The sequence below is a fragment of the Lissotriton helveticus genome, chromosome 1_1 (genome assembly GCF_964261635.1).
Source record: "Lissotriton helveticus chromosome 1_1, aLisHel1.1, whole genome shotgun sequence".
NCBI classification, from domain to species: Eukaryota; Metazoa; Chordata; class Amphibia; order Caudata; family Salamandridae; genus Lissotriton; species Lissotriton helveticus.
Genome location: NC_136057.1, coordinates 656,620,598 through 656,633,553, shown reverse-complemented (window position 1 = coordinate 656,633,553; position 12,956 = coordinate 656,620,598). Strand labels below are relative to the sequence as shown.

Here is a 12,956-nt window from a genome sequence, read left to right as displayed (position 1 = left end):
CGGAGCAAACTGTAATCGTATATGATGAGTAGACATTTACACTGTAGAGGAACGTAACGGGCGGGCCATTAGGTTGCAAGAACTAAGGTGTCTAACAGTTGCGGAATCGGTGGACGTACATTTTATAATTAAAATACGACAGGGCCAGTTACAATAAAATTATCTAGATATACATTTGCGGGCAAGTACCATGGGTGACGTTAATTCGAACTTTCAATAGTACAGTAATCAATAACACATCAGAACTTAATATCAATAGGGATGTCGAAATATTCAATCAATTCTCGTCCCCGCCCGCCATATGCTTCAAAACTGCATACGTATCTCGTGATTTCAAGGTTCTGCAACCAGTACACAACAAGGAGTTACGAGTCCCATTTATTCCGGCGCCATTTTGGGCGAGGACGGGCAGGTCCAGGATATAGTCAAAATGTCTCTACCAACCATCGACTATGATGATGTTCATATGCTGTATTTATTAGAGTAACACTCATCTGTCCACATGAAATTAATTTGCCACAATCTAAACATGTCATTTTAATCTTTCCAAAGTTCTAAATATTTGGGACCATTTCCCTTGCCTCTGATGCTGTCAGTGCCACTTCTTTGATAAATGTACTGGCAGGTCGGGGGTTCTCCTCCAAATCTCTCTTTTATGCAGCACTATAATTAATTGGTGCCACCTCTCCATATGACGATGCATGGTATAGTTACCATAACTATATTTTTTTTCGGTTCCTCTGGAGAGTATATCGTGGCAGATGAAGCGTGTAACGTACCGGGAATTTACCTTTTTTTGCATGTACAGGAAAGGAAAAAAAAAATCGAGCGTCCGAGTTCTAAAGTGTCCCAGGGCCATTTTAGTAGACCAGGCCCAAATCCAAAGAACAGGCCGCCATTTTGAGAGTCCTGTTGCAGCCGCCTGTCGCTGTAGCATCAAGAGCGGCCGAAACTCAGCTGAATGGCAACTGAAACGGTAAAGGGGCGCCCCACTACAGCAGACGAGCCTCCACCTAGGAAGGCCCGTTCACGCCGCCTCCCCCCCCCCCCTTCGGGCACCCCACGCCGTTAGTCGGAGCAGTATTGTAGGATGGCCACACCAGTGCGGCAACTTGCTAGACATCACCTCGGTGGTAACCGAATCTCAGCGCCTTGTGGTGTCTTCTATTCAGAAAATATTCTTGCGCTACCTTTGCCCCATTCGCACATCGGTCCGCTACTGACGCCATCTCACAGGCTAATGGGGCGCCCCACGCCGAGTTTCAGCATTGTAGGATGACCACACCAGTACAGCAACTTGCTAGACATCACCTCGGTGCCATCCGGATCTCGGCGCCCCACTGCAGATGAAGTGCCTCTCAACTATGAAACCACCACGGTGCCATCCGGATCTTGGCGCCTTGTGCTGGTTCCGGCCTATTCACACATCGGTCTGCTACTGACGCCACCTCACAGGCCAACGGGGCACCCCACGCCGAGTTTCAGCATTGTAGGATGGCCACACCAGTACAGCAACTTGCTAGACATCACCTCGGTGCCATCCGGATCTTGGCATCTCAACGCCTAGTGGTATCTTCCATACAGAAAATATTGTTGCGCTGCCTTTGGCCCCATTCGCACATCGGTCCGCTACTGACGCCATCTCACAGGCCAACAGGGCGCCCCACGCCGACTTTTACCATTGTAGGATGGCCACACCAGTGCCACAACTTGCTAGACACCACCTCGGTGCCATCCGGATCTTGGCATCTCAGCGCCTTGTGGTGTCTTCTATTCAGAATACATTGTTGCGCTGCCTTTGGCCCCATTCGCACATCGGTCCGCTACTGACGCCATCTCACAGGCCAACGGGGCGCCCCACGCCGACTTTCAACATTGTAGGATGGCCACACCAGTGCACCTTACTAGACACCACCTCGGTGCCATCCGGATCTTGGCGCGTTGTGCTGCCTTCGGCCTATTCGCACATCGGTCCGCTACTGACGCGAACTCACAGGCCAACAGGGCGCCCCACGCCGACTTTCAGCATTGTAGGATGGCCACACCAGTGCTGCAACTTGCTGGACACCACCTCGGTGCCATCCGGATCTTGGCGCGTTGTGTTGCCTTCGGCCTATTCGCACATCGGTCCGCTACTGACGCCGCCTCACGTGCCAACTTATTTTCTCCGCATTTTATACCCTATGCCGCATAACAGGTCATGTGACTTGTTTATAAAACTTTTCATTGGTTCATTTTACTTTTGGTTTCCTAATGATGGAAGGCTTGATCATATGACCTAAAAACAACACTTTTCATTGGATGAAAACTTTTTTTTTTCCCCAAACGATGAAAGCCCCACCTTGTTTCTGGATGTTTCAGACTGAAGCTGGCGTCACCATGAAAGCACCACCATCTCGTGGCTCCGTCGTAGTCATTCCGCGAGCAATCATGGCAGCCGCTCCCCACCAGAAGCCTGCAGGAGTCGGGGGCCCCCAAAACTTTTGATGAATCCTCAAGGCGGAGGGGACGCTTTCGAGAATGGGGTCCAAGACCTAGCAGACAAGCGTCCGATTTCCAAGGTGTCCCAGGGCCATTTCAGTGGACCAGGCCCAAAAAGGAAACAGCCTGCCGCCATTTTGAGAATCCTGTGACAGCCGCCTATCGCTGCACCGCAAGAGTGGGCGCAACTCAGCTGAATTGCGGCTTTTGACACAGTGGACCAAAAGCGGACGGAATGGCAACTGAAACGGTAAAGGGGCGCCCCACTACAACAGACGAGACTCCACCTGGAGAGGCCCGTTCACGCCGCCTCCCCCGGGGCGCCCCACGCCGTTATTCGGAGCAGCATTGTAGGATACCAAAACCAGTGCGGCAACTTACTGGACATCACCTTGGTGCCATCGTTCTGCTGCCTTGGAACTATTCGCACAACAGTTTGCTACTGATGACCCACCCCCCGCGACGCCCCACGCCGGATTCCGAAATCAGTGAAATCTGGACGTTGTGCTGCGTTGGGACTATTCGCACAGCTGACCGCTACTTCGTTGTTTTTCCCTAAAAATGTTTATATGTTATTACTGTTTTTGTTTTCTTGTATATATTTATAAGTTATTAAAGTTTTATAATCTTACTACTTTGTTGGAGTGCTATATATTTTTAATGTGACACATCATTGTAAAAACTTTGATGTACAAAGAGTCATCCCTGGAATCTTCCGCTTCAGGCTCGGTCCGCTCCCCAATCACAATACAGGATGGTTTTCAGATAATAGGAACGCGTCTGCTGTGACGGATCTCATCGAGTGTGGGCCTTGATCTACTATAACTTCTTTGAAGAGGGGTGATTCTTTACAGCTGGGGCCATAGACTACATCTGCAGGGCTAGCTGATACCCTAGGACCGGCCTGGACAATCGGACACAGAGGAAAAGGAGTGTCAGAGGGTGCGGTAGTGAATAGGGCGAAAGGGAGGTGTCGGGCGGGCACAGGGTGTGATTCTCAGGGAAGAGCAGCGCAGATGGGGGGTGGTTTATTACCCATGCATAAGACAGAGAGCGGGGGTGACCACTGCCTGGGGGAGATGCTTGCGAGGGTGGGGAGCCATGCTAAGGATCGACAGCGTGCAGAGAGTGGGTCTGGTCAAGGCATCTAAAATGACTGCCGTGCACGACAAAAGTGTGGCATTTGAAAAAAGGCAAGATGGCGCAGACAATGTTTTTCAACACTTCCTGATTTCCTTCGAATCGAACGTTAACAGACGTTGGGGCATATTACCAAAGTTAAGCGATATTTATCTCTAACGATGCTTAGCAACAAATTTTTTACCGCTAAGCATCTTCAGAAATTATCGCAGATAAACCTTGCTATTATCAAGGTTTATCGCAAATACGATAAAAAACGACCGCAATGCATTAATATCGCTGAAAACTCAGCGATATTCATGCATTACCGAGCTAATGCTCTTAGCCATGTTATCCACCTCCCATTGGATAACATGGCTAAGAACTGCTCAGGGCAGGTGGTAGCTTTTGGAGATATTCGCGCTTATCGCGAATATTTCCAAAAGTTGGTAATAGGAGATAGCGATGTTAGCGACTGTTTCCAGTCGCTAACATCTTGGCATGCCCACTTTGCATGTCATTAGTGATAAATATCACTCACATGCAAAGTGGGGCCCAAGATGGTCGCTATCTCCTACTAGCCGTCGCTAACTGGTGTTAGCAACAGCTAGGTAATACAGAGATAATTTTATCTCCGCGAAGCGGAGCGCTGTTACAGATATATATCTTGTTTTTGAACGTTAATTTCTCAAAATCCACTGAAGCACATATATTGAGACCTAGCAAAGGCACATCGAGCTACCAGTCCCTACAATTTTGCCAAGTTTCGTGCAAATCCATTCAGACGTTTTATTATTATTATTTTTTTTTTTGCCCCGCGGGGCCCTTTTAAAACCTCCACATCAAACCTAAGAGGTCAAGGAGGATCTACTATGCCCCCTTATGGTCATTTGCCCCTTCGCTTTGGCCTCCTCTTGTCTCTCGATCCTACCGAGAGACAAGATGGCGGCCGCTACGGACTGTTTGCAATGTTTACAGACGCCGGAGAACCAATCAGCTTCGCAAACCTCCGTTACGCGAAGCGGAGCGCTGTTCCAGATATATATCTTTTTTTGAACGTTAATTTCTCAAAATCCACTGGAGCACATATATTGAGACCTAGCAAAGGCACATCGGGCTACCAGTCCCTAATATTTTACCAAGTTTCGTGCAAATCCATTCAGCCGTTCGATTATTATTATTATTTTTTTTTTTTGCCCCGCGGGGCCCTTTTAAAACCTCCACATCAAACCTAGGGGGTCAGCGAGGATCTACTATGCCCCCTTATGGTCATTTGCCCCTTCGCTTTGGCCTCCTCTTGTCTCTCGATCCTACCGAGAGACAAGATGGCGGCCGCTACGGACTGTTTGGAATGTTCACAGACGCCGGAGAACCAATCAGCTTCGCTTCACAAAGCTCCGTACCGCGAAAAGTCCGCGAACCGGAGCGCTGCCCGGTCCGCTGTTACAGATATATATCTTTTTTTGAACGTTAATTTCTCAAAATCCACTGAAGCACATATATTGAGACCTAGCAAAGGCACATCGGGCTACCAGTCCCTACAATTTTGCCAAGTTTCGTGCAAATCCATTCAGCCGTTCGGGCTAAAAGTGAGGCCAACCGCCCTATGGAAAACTCAATGTTAAAAACACGTTTTGGGACCCCCCTTTTTTCTCGGCCCCCCCTTGACGAACCCCCCCCAAATTTTCAAGGGCTGCTCAGAAACAAAATGTGCCATTTTCCTGAAAATTTCATCCAATTCCGTCCACAAACGCCAAAGTTATTAGACATAGAATTTTCTTGCTAAAGTAGAAATGGATTCCTGAAAAGTAACATGACCATAATTTAGATGTACAAACATTGCACCACAGTCATGTTTGAAGTATTACAGCCATATCTATCTATATCTATATATCTATTCACTGAAAAAAACATAGGTTTCAGGCACTTTATAGTTAAGAATTAGCTTTTAAAAAACCTTATGAATTCACTGAAAAAACCATAGGTTTCAGGGACGTCATACTTAGTTGGACATTTCACTCGTACAAAACCATAGAAATTCCCCCGTTACAGTAAGTTCAGCTAACTACAACTCGCGCGCCCGCAATGCACTGCTGATGACGTCACATATTACATCACTCATGACACATATTACATCACTCATGACATGGTCAGTAACAACACTCATGACATCACTAATGACATCTCAAAGGACATCACTGATGACATCATCCACTGAATGTGTGTTTTTCTGAAAATTAAATATGTTTTATATATGTATATCTCAAGGTCGATGGAAGAATAAATGGGTATATAAGTGTCTAAATGGTTATTTTTTGTAGTATTGATTGTATAACTGACTGATTAAGTGTATCTTAGTGAATACATGGGTTATTGAGTAATGTTTAAATATGTAAATATCTGTATCAGTCTTTCACTTTGTGTATACGTGACTGCATGGGTTGGTGAGTAGCTACATGAGTGTCTATATGGGTTATTAGTTGTTTCTTTCAGTATCAGTATGAGTGTCTGAGTGTCTGTATGGTTTGGTGGGGGTATTACTTAGTGCATAGATGCATGAATGAGTGACTCACTATTTGTATGTGTTGAAGACAGCATGTGTGCAGGACTGTATAGGTGGATGAGTGTGTGTATGGGTATGTTAGTGAGTGAATGCCTGTCTCAATAGTGTCTTTATGATTAACTACAAACGTTTTAAACTAGTATATATGAGTATTGGTGTATATAAGTGAGTATATGAGAGAGTGAGAGAATGGAAGAGTTCCTGTACAAATAAGAAGGTGTTTCTTTAATTGATTGTTTGAGAGTAATTATGTATAAGTTTCTGCAGAAGTAAGTGTGATAGTGTGTGTATAACTGTATATGCAAGTAAATGGATGTTTGATACTTTGTTTGCATGTGCAACTATGTGTGTGTGAATAACTCTATGGATGAGTGGCGGTGTGTAACAGGATGTATAGTTATATGAGTACATATGATGAATAAGTACATGTATGAGTGACAGTATAGGGACTGTTGGTGAATGAGTGGATGTATGTGTAGATCTTGGAATTACTAAATAGTTGTGTTGTAAGTGGTATAGGTATGTCCATTGTTTTGAAAATGTTACTTTCTATTTTTGAGTATGTGTATCAAAGGTTATATTAGGGTGAAAGGAGGTCTGCCACTTTATCACAAGGATGATATCATCAGTGATGTCATCAGTGATGTAATTTGAGATTTCATCAGTAATGTCATGAGTGATTTCACTGACTATGACATGAGTGATGTAATATGTGACGTCATCAGCAGTGCATTGTGGGCGCACAAGTTATAGTTAGCTGAACTAACTACAACAGGGGAATTTCGATGGTTTTGTACGAGTGAAATGTTCAACTAACTATGACGTCCCTGAAACCTATGGTTTTTTCAGTGAATTTATAAAGTTTTTTAAATGCTAATTCCTAACTATGACATGCCTGAAGGTGTTTAAAATGGTAGTTTCTAATTATGCTTACAGAGGTAGGACATGTGAAGAAAGAAGAAAAACACACAGAAAGAAGCAAAAAAATGCGGAAAGAAGCAACAGAAGTCCTCAAAGACGAAGAAAAGTGCAGGAAAATGCAAGATGTGCAGAAAGAACAAACAGAGGAGCCCCTGTCCCCTTCATTCACCACTGTGTAAACACGCTTTGTGGCCATTTTAATTTGGGAGACTAAGTCCCCTTGAATCCTGCGGGTCCCTAGGGTCCAAATAGTCCACTAGGTAACTCTAGTAAGCACCATAGACCTGCGTTGCAGAGAGGTGTAAAAAGGGGCATGGCCTAGACCACCTCTCTGCAACGCAGTGCAGTGGCGCTTACTGGAAGCACCTGGTGGGCGTGTTGGTCCCCAGGGGCCCTCAAGATTGAAGGGGAATTATTTCCCCAGCTTAAAATGTGCCACAGGGCGTGTTTGCACACGTCACCTCAGGCCCCGTCCCCTCCCTTCCCCACTGTGTAAACACGTCCTGTGACCATTTTAAGTTGGGAGATTAAGTCCCCCGGGACACTGCAGGAGCCGGCCCTGGGGGGTGGCAGTCCCCAGGGCCATGACAGGGCTGCAGGAGGGGCGCCGCGCAGCCCCCTCCCAACATTTCCCAACATGAAGACTGCTGATAGCCAGAAACCGGTCCTAGGATGCTTGATTCCGGTCCGGGGAAGACATGGCTTGGCAGTTTGGGCTGGACTGTTCCCATGAGGCACAGGGTCAAGGCTGATTTGCATATGGCCATGTCTGAACTGGGGTGGTGTGGAGTGCAAAAAAACAATGGATTTGGGCCCAGATCTCTGTACTGGAGTGAATGTATGACATTGTTCTGCATTCTGTCCATCAATTGTTGTGTTTGCATCGGTTCTACAGAGGCACAAGATGGCTGCCATCACTTCCTGGTTTGGAGTGTTGACAGCCAATTAGCATAAAGCTCGTGGTTGGGAGGATCCGCGGCCCTAGATATATATGTGTTTTTACTTTTGAATTTCTCAGCAACTACTGAACAACTTTACAGCATTTAACAAAAAGGCCTCTTTCTGAACCAAGAACTATCTCTTCGCCAAATTTGGTGTAATTCCGTTCAGCAGTTCGGGCTGTAGCCGTGTCTAAAGATTCCTATGGGAAATTGCATGAGGAAAACACGTTTTGGACCCCCCCCCTGTTTTCTCAGCCCCCACTTGACAAATCACCCCGAATCTTTCAGAATAGGAGCAGACCAGAGCGCCCCCATGAGTTTTGAAAATTTTGAGAAGATTTGTCAACCGGCGCCAAAGTTATTGGAAATAGAATGTTGCGGATTTCCTCTGGAAAATAGGTCCTAACTATAACTACCTAATGTCGACCGCCAGTAGGTAATATATAGATAGATAGATATGGCTGTAATACTTCAAACACAACTGTGGTGCGATGTTTGTACATCTAAATTATGATTATGTTACTTTTCAGGAATCCATTTCTACTGTAGCATGCTCTGGCTGTAGTACTTCAAACACAGCCATTTTTGTATATACGGTATGGCATTGAAATCGGTGAATTCGGTTGCAACAGTGTTATTCATGAGATTAAGTGATTTTTTACTTGATGACTGTAATGTTTTGTCTACAGTGTACAGAGAAACTCTCCAACTTGGCATTATTTAATATATATGTAATAAGATGTCAGTATGGAGAATAGCATTTGAGGGCAGAACGGCTGGGGTGATAAGGGCATCAAAATGGGGAAGATAGTACAACTCTTTCAGAGTTGAGCAAATCATAATGTTGATGATTTCTTGATGGACATTTTTGTATGTAGTTGTGTCTTTAGAATAATGGAAGAGAAAGCATGAAGTTTGATGTCTTATATACGTTTCAACTCAAATCCCTGTATGATCAAATAGGAAATGAAATATGTGGTTTAGGGTTTTAATTATATTTTTAACGAGGTGGTGGGAAATAGGGCTGTTGACCTTTGAATATGACACTGACGCTATGGCCCAGTTGAAGGTTCGGCGAAAATGCGTAGGTCTGTTTTGCTTTTTGGCACACATGCACTTTGCCTTAAAAAATAAATAAATATTGCAGTAAAACCTCTAACTTCCTACTGTGCCATCTTCCTGTGTTGCCTGTTGGTGACTGTTTGGTGGATTAGGTGGATGGTATACGGGGAAATGCAGAGACTGGATTTATTTCACATTTAAAGAATTAAATAGTTGACTTCTAGAGAAACTCCATGTGCATTTGGTATGTTGCATACTAAAAGTGATTTTTTTTTTTTTTAGGAATCCAGATACTGATGCACATCGGTTCCCAAGAACACCAGGTAAACCACCAGACCCCGGACCGTCAACTATTAGTAAAAGTAGAACTACAGATACATTTAAAACTGAGCAGCAGGCGCCTGGAAGGAGCTTTTCATCTATGAACTTGAGAGACTCCAAGACTGAATTTAAAGAGGAACAGAAGCCTAGCATGATGCCCAGTTTCCTCACGGAGAGCAACCCCCTAAGTGCAGTATCATCAGTGGTAAATAAGTTTAATCTTTTTGATGTAAAGTCTGACTTGGACGCAGCTCAGGAAGACTCCACGAGGAAACAGGTTGCTCTCAAGGAGCAGGGGAAGCAAGAGGAGCCTAAATCCCCGAAGCTGGCACCTCAGCAGCAAGGGCCAGTTCTACATCAAAAACAACATATTGGCCCTACAACAACGTCTTCTCAACATCAGCAGCAGCAGATGGGAAGGCCCGTACCTCAGCAGTCAGCTGCAGCTGTTAAGGAATCTAGGACACCAGGTGCTTCCCAACAGAATCCAGCTAAGCCATCAGCACAAGTTCAAGACTCTGCAAAACCATTACCAATGTCCACAAAGCCTTCATCACTTCAACAGGCCGGACCTTCAGCTGCATCTTCTAAGCATCCAACTTCTTCAAAACCACCTCCACAGCACCCTGAAAACGTAACACAAGTGGCAGAAACTTCACAGCAACAGGGACCTCTGAAACATCTACCACAGCAAGCAGGATCTGCAAAACCGCCTTTTCAACAAACCGGACCCCCAAAGGTACTGCCTCCTGCAAAACAAGATTCTCATCCAGCAGGATCTGTAAAGCCATCACATCAACCAGTGGGGCCTCCCCGACAAACGGAGCCTACAAAACCTGTCACTCAACAAGCTTCACCTGCTAAATCAGCAGAGCACCCTCAGCCTGCTGATCCATCACCACAACAACGAGCAACTGCAAATCAACATTTCCCTCAAACAGGACCCACAAAAGCACCGGCAAAGCAGCCAGAACCTTGCACTTCATCAAAGGTGTCGTCTCAGGCACCAGCCCAAAAACATGCACATTTACCAGACCAGCGACTGGGTTCTGGAACACAACCTCCCGGGCAAACAAAAGTTGCAGTGCTAAATACAGAACCACCCTCGCAGAAAACCATGTGTCCTCTTTGTACGACCACTGAACTGCTGCTGCACACGCCAGAAAAAGCCAATTATAACACTTGCACCCAGTGTCAAATTACGGTATGCAGCTTGTGTGGCTTTAATCCCAACCCACATATGACAGAGGTGAGTGTTTGATATGGTATTTATGTATACGTTCATATACAAGGTTTTATCTAAATGTATTCTTATTGGCCAATTCCAATGTTATGACAATTACTATGCAATTCTTTTTGACGTATTATTACAGCATTTTTAAATTGATATTTTTCTACATAAACTTTATTATTTTGTTTGATTTTCTTTTACAACCCAGTTTTCAAACCTTTCAAAACTGCTTGAAATCCATTGTTAATTTAAGTATGTAACGAGCTGGTTCTTAGAAGGTCCATGCCCTACAGCGAGAGAGAGAGAGAGAGAAAGAGAGAGAGAGAGAGACAGTATTTTAAGCTAGGAAGAAGACTGAAGAGAACATCACTATCTGGTCCTTTCAGTCTGCTAGCAGAACATAAACCTATTCAGAGTGAACCAGTGGGATCTGACCCTGGCAGTGTCAGAGGTTATAGAAAAATCTACTGTAGATTCATACACAATTGTCTTAGCCAGGAATACCAATAATTTTAAGGCACCTAACATTTAATCGAGTTTAAATAATTTGTTGAAGAACATCCTGCCATATGTATTGCGAAAACCATTAGCCCCCTCCTCCCCCCAACTATGAACGATTCGGAATAATTACATGGCTAAATAGAATCAAATGCTGAACGACAAAGTTAAGACATCTGAAAATTTAGAAATGCGACCATGTAGTTGTCATGAAAGAGTCACTATTAGGGATAGATCTTTTTTTGGGAACATTTTGTGCTCAAGGAGATCCATAAAAATGTGAGCAATAACCTATTATTTGCTCCTAAAATGAATTGCTTAGGAAAACGTGCATCCTGCATACAGATTGTACAGTTAACGTTGTGCCAAGTCAACTAATTTTCTTTTTTAGAGAACAATGGTAATACTGCTCAATACATTGTTCTGATTTTGACTGATGTAGGAGAAGTTCCATTTTTATGAACACTTGTGTGAGCTGTGTTAAGGTTGTCTTTCTTTAACAGTTGTACAATGCGATTGTGGGAAAAAGGATTCAGCATTGCAATCTATGTGTTGTGGAAAAGCTGTTTTCTGCTTGTTAAACCTTCCTCTGCATGACTCTTTGCCTACGGCACATGAAACACCCCAGTTGGGGTATCTCCGCGCTGAAGCAGCTTTTAGACAGCCAGAATAGGGAGATCAGAACAGTGAAGTTTAAAAAAAAAATCTGAATGATAGGTAGTTGGTACAGAGGCAGATGTGACGAGGTAGTTGGTTCCAAAGTTGAGGAGCTAGATGAGCGAAGGATTTGCCTCCTAATCTAGCTTGTTTTATTCAGGGTACAAGAAGGAGATCTTTGCACCCTGAATGGAGGGTTCCAGAGGTAATGTATCTGACCAAATAGTCCGACATATATTTTGGCCCCATGTTGTTTAGGGCTTTAAACACAATGCATCAAATCTTAAATATGATTCTTTTGCGTATTGGTAGCCAATGCAATTTACAAAGTAGGGGAGGGAAGCTGTTCGAGGTAGAGCGTTGGCCACTAAGCGGGCTGCCGTGTTCTGGACAACCTGTAGTCTGCTCAGGGAGGTTTCCTTAGCTGAGATCAGCAAAGTGTTGCAGTAGTCCAGGCGGCTTAGGACCAATGCTTGTATAAGTGTTTTTTGAGTGGATGATGGGAGGAAGGGGAAGACTCTGAGGAGAAGGCTTAATGCGTGGAAGCAGGCACTATTGGTTGAAGTAGCATGCTCCTCCAAGCTTAGTTTCTGGTAAATTAGGACCCCTAAGTTCTTAACTACTTGTTCTGGGGACGGGGCTGGGCCCAGCTCACCAGACCACCAGTTGGGTGACCACCTGGCTGCTGTTTTTTTGAACAACATAATTTCTGTTTTTTCCGCGTTCAGCTGAAGGAAGTTGTTACTCATCCATTCAGTGATGGTTTTCATGTTCTCCGAAAAGGTGACCTGGATGTTAGAGTTGTTCTTGTCAAAGGAGAGGATTAGTTGGGTGTCGTCAGCGTAGGATATTGGTATGAATACTAAGTTTCTCAGAAGTGACGCAAGTGGTGCAACATACATGTTAAATAAGGTAGGGCTCAAACATGAGCCCTGGGGTACACAATTAGAAACAATGGTGGTCTGTGATTTGAAAGGACCTAGGTTGACGGTTTGGGTTTCTTCCTGCCAGGAAATCAGTTAACCATTTTAGTGCGTTGTCCTGTATTCCTATGTCTCTGAGTCTCTCTAGCAAGATATGACGGGAGATGGTGTTGAATGCTGCAGACAGGTCGAGCAGTATAAGAAGCACTGTTTGACCATTGTCTGCAAGCATTCGGATA

At 44.6% G+C, this 12,956-nt stretch overlaps 1 protein-coding gene across 1 annotated transcript in view; it reads left to right on the top strand.

Moving 5' to 3' along the window:
• PCLO (piccolo presynaptic cytomatrix protein) overlaps positions 1-12,956 on the top strand; it is a 1,621,199-nt gene that overhangs the window by 123,768 nt on the left and 1,484,475 nt on the right. The window contains exon 2 of the mRNA XM_078674179.1: positions 9,370-10,657. Coding sequence (XP_078530305.1) covers positions 9,370-10,657 — 1,288 coding nt within the window. The remainder of the gene's footprint in view (positions 1-9,369; positions 10,658-12,956) is intronic.